This window comes from Anticarsia gemmatalis, chromosome 9 (assembly GCF_050436995.1).
Source record: "Anticarsia gemmatalis isolate Benzon Research Colony breed Stoneville strain chromosome 9, ilAntGemm2 primary, whole genome shotgun sequence".
Lineage (NCBI taxonomy): Eukaryota > Metazoa > Arthropoda > Insecta > Lepidoptera > Erebidae > Anticarsia > Anticarsia gemmatalis.
In genome coordinates, this window is record NC_134753.1 from 5,124,369 (window position 1) to 5,128,264 (window position 3,896).

A 3,896-nucleotide genomic window follows, 5' to 3' on the forward strand; every position below is an offset into this window, starting at 1 on the left:
ACGTAATAACACTCATTTCTTTTATTAGTGTCGTATTTTGATCGAACGTTATTTATGATATCCTAGTAATGGATATTGGAGCGTATTTGTTTTTGTTCAGTTTTGTGTTTGTTGGTATTCATTGTGATGACGATGAGGAGGAGACTAAGGTAATATTATTTGTAATTATCACTTTAATGAGTTGCTAATACATTCATCATAAAATTATCAAAACAAGGGACAGAAATAATGTATGAACTTGACAATATTTTATTGTTGGTAAACCATAAATCTAACAGAAGTCCAAGTAGCGTTTATCTATCGTTTGTTCCGTTAAAACTATTTTTTATATTTTGATTGCTTATTCCCAAAAAAATCATTTGATAAGTTCAACTTAATTTCGACAATAAGGTTCCGATATTCCACTCATATTTGGAGTTGGAAGAAGCTAAATTTTGTTCATATTATTGTGAGCTATGTATGTATGTAAGACTTGACTCCCAGAATACCAGGGCTTTCCAACTAACTTTAGTTGCGTGATTCCAGGTGGTGTACCGTCCGATGATCACGGATAGTGTGTTCAGTTGCGACGGATTTGAAAATGAACTGCTAGACTGCAGCGGCTTGGTACTCGGGTCTAAGAAAGGCGAAGACGGTGACTCTGCCAAGTTGGGAGGTACTATTGCAACTAATGGCGAACTCATTAAGGACTATGACGTGAGCATACATTTTCCTTTTAATTGTATCTTAGAAACAAAATCTAAACCCAACTTTTTGTAATCATAATCTATTGCTCCGTAGCGTGATTTTCTACAGTCAGTAATGTCGATAGTTAGCCGTTTGTTGATAGTCGATAGTGGTAGAGAATCCAGCTACAGTTGCTCTATCGAGATCTAATTTTGTATAAGGATCTGTAGCTCGATTCTGTACTACTATCGACTACCGACAACCGACCTGTCATCGAGAAATTTTGTATGAAAATATGATCAGCGCCTCTGACGACCGTCGTAGAAACTTTTTTGACAGTACATTCTAAATGGCAGATGTCGATAGCTAGCCGGTTGTCGGTAGTCGATAGCGCCTCTAACGAGCGTCGAAGGAACTATTCATCGTACCCAATTTAGAGAATCGCGCTTTAAATCAAACAAATATTTTTTTGGTACGGACGTTATCTGTGACGTCATGTACTATATTTTTTCCTACAAAGGTAATTTTTTTCTTGTTTTTACCAAATGAAATGTTGCTCAATGTTTTAGATAGAGATAGACATTTGGAAGATGCTGGACATCGGTGACGAGTACATGTACAACATCAGAGCTAATTTGTGCGACAGTTTTGATAATACTGACACTCCCTGGTACCCAATCATTCAGGCTTTGAATATCAGCTCCTGCCCTGTGCCTATTGTAAGTATCGATTAGAAAATATTTAAATAATGGCTAACTACTTTTTTGCAGGCCTTTCGATTTTCGGTTCAGGCAGGAATCATAACATACATTAAAAATATTTAATGGGCAGTTAAACAATTACTGTATGATTTGAAATTAAAAATGAATGGTGGATGAATTTAGAACTTATATCTTCCTTCTATTTCGCGTCCAGCAAAAAAGCGTGTAACTAAAACAAGAAAAACACCTGTTGTGTAATCATTTTTGATTTCAGGATGTTTTCGAAATAGCAGAACTAACAATATCCTTGGACTGCGTGAAGGACGTAATGTGTCACGAGTTCACCGGGGAGTATCGCATTCAAATGTCTATCATGGACGTGGCCGATAAGATCTCTTGCCACACCATCGAGATCTGCATCGTTGAAGACGAAGAAACAGATTAAATTGAGAATATACATGTTATATGTGTCTTTTGTTACTCCCAGTGTGTACCATCCTAATAAATGAAAAATTAATAAACCGTCGGGTCTATTAATTAAAATAGCAACAGTGTGAGTACACAAATCAAAAGTTTAATTGAAAAACATCTCACTATATTAAAATAAGAATTAAATTTCGTGAATGTAGTTTCGCTTAAAACTGCACAATAAAAAACAAATAGAGTACCCAGACTGTACTTATTAATTGTCTAAGCGATTGTGTTGTACCCAATAATTAGAAAAATAAAGTAAGGGGGAGTGCAGACGAATAAATTTATAATTGCTAGGGGCGGGCAACTTCAGGCATTATTAACTTTTTCCAACGTCCGTCGCGCCGAATGCCTCCCGTCCTTTGGTCAGACCAAAAATTGTACTACCCTCATTAATTTTATGAACTCCTATGGAATTTTATGTATTTCAACCGTAACGTGAAATAAACTCGCTGTTCGTAATTTTCCATGAAACAAAAAAGACGCTGCGGGTATGTACTCTCAGAGCCGCTGTTTATTCGAGAATTACTATTAAATGAAATATTATTTCTTAGGTACTTTCTTTATTCTAATTGATTGAATGAAAAGCATTTTCTGCTATGGGACTTTGTACACAGGTTAGGTTATTGAAACGAAATGTTAAAAATAAAACTTTTACAACACCTGTGTAAATTCAAATTCGTATGTATCTAAAAATAATGCAAGTATTCAAAAAAATGTCGATCTCTGTCTGAGACCAGCTTACCCATAATGCTAATCTCAGAAAAAACTAACATTATTCAAAACTAAAAGATTTAGCTCGAGTATTCGCTGTAAATTTTCCCTCTAACGTTCATAAAGTTAGAAAAACATACGTGAAAACTGCATTATGAAGAGCTGCGGGTCACTAGCTAGTCAGATTGTGGCCACTATACAAGCGAGATTGCGAGCTTATACTAGTAAAGGGATGAGAATGACGAAATGTATAATGATTCTAATAAAAGCAATACTAATTATACTTGATGCATGTTTGACTCATGCCCAATTGCAATTATTAAAACCTGTGTTATAATGATCACTCATATTGGAAATAAAATATTATTGCAGACTTACTACGACTACGTGATCACGTATCGCGGACCAGCTACCAATATTACGAATAGTAAACAAGATTCTCTAACAGCGTTAGTAAGCATTTTTTCTAGAAGCATTTCCCAGTCTTCAGTCATCGCTGAATTTGTGGCCTTATTCTATCCATATGTAAATGTGGGCCCCGCCTCAGTCGACGTTTCAGCGATTCCAAATTGTAATATTATTCAAATAACACATTTATACGTCATACGGATTTATGTACAGACGGTATTAAGAATTTAATTATGAGCTAACTTATGATATTGCACTTATATTTCATTTTTATCAAAACCTCAAGTATTTTATTTAAAATAGACTCGTGATTACTATTAGTCGTGTAATTCAAGTCCATTTTAATTTTGTCTGGAGCTCGTTTTAGCAAACTGTTTACAATATTTTCTTTGTCGGTATAATTTCAAGGATTTTATTCGATACGAGACTGTTTTGAGAGTTGAAATCAAGGTTCAGACTGGAGTTAAATTAGTTTAGAGTCGACGGGAGGTTCAAAGGTTTGACAATCAACTGATCTTGTCATATTTGAATGGAGACCTGTAGATTGAAATTGTTGGAGTTAGGAGTTTTCTTTTATGTTGTGCAGACGTATTATGTGCACCGGAGATGAGAACGCAACATATGTTCAAGCTTTGAACTCGAGAACGACGACTTATTTAGACTATTGAAAATATTTTATTTCACTTTTATTTTTGAGACAGGTAATCCGAAAATCCTGACACTGATTTTCATTTACTATTGAGTAATTCAGTTAGGCGTAACGAAACATTTTTGACGTTAAAATTAATGTTCATAAAAAATGTGTTACAAGAATTTATTTTTTTTACGAGGATGGAAGGCTTACATGATCTACAGATTTTAATTTTAGTAGTATTGCTCCTAAAGCTCTTACCAAGTTTACCTTCTACCGAAACGAAAGACACCTAATGCGTTTGT

At 34.8% G+C, this 3,896-nt stretch overlaps 1 protein-coding gene across 1 annotated transcript; it reads left to right on the forward strand.

Annotated features, from left to right (window-relative positions):
- On the forward strand, positions 1–1,889 carry LOC142975710 (uncharacterized). Its single transcript, XM_076118711.1, has 4 exons — positions 1–149; positions 526–696; positions 1,236–1,385; positions 1,642–1,889. Exons 1-4 carry the CDS (start codon positions 69–71, stop codon positions 1,810–1,812), a joined length of 573 nt encoding a protein of 190 aa, XP_075974826.1. The 5' UTR covers positions 1–68; the 3' UTR covers positions 1,813–1,889.
- Positions 1,890–3,896: the final 2,007 nt, after the last annotated feature.

Excerpts from the sequence above, each read along its gene's own strand:
- LOC142975710 (XM_076118711.1), top strand. The coding sequence starts at position 69 with ATGGATATTGGAGCGTATTTGTTTTTGTTCAGTTTTGTGTTTGTTGGT. Across the intron at positions 150-525 it reads ACGATGAGGAGGAGACTAAG|GTGGTGTACCGTCCGATGAT; the intron begins GTAATATTATTT and ends GCGTGATTCCAG. Across the intron at positions 1,386-1,641 it reads GCTCCTGCCCTGTGCCTATT|GATGTTTTCGAAATAGCAGA; the intron begins GTAAGTATCGAT and ends TTTTGATTTCAG.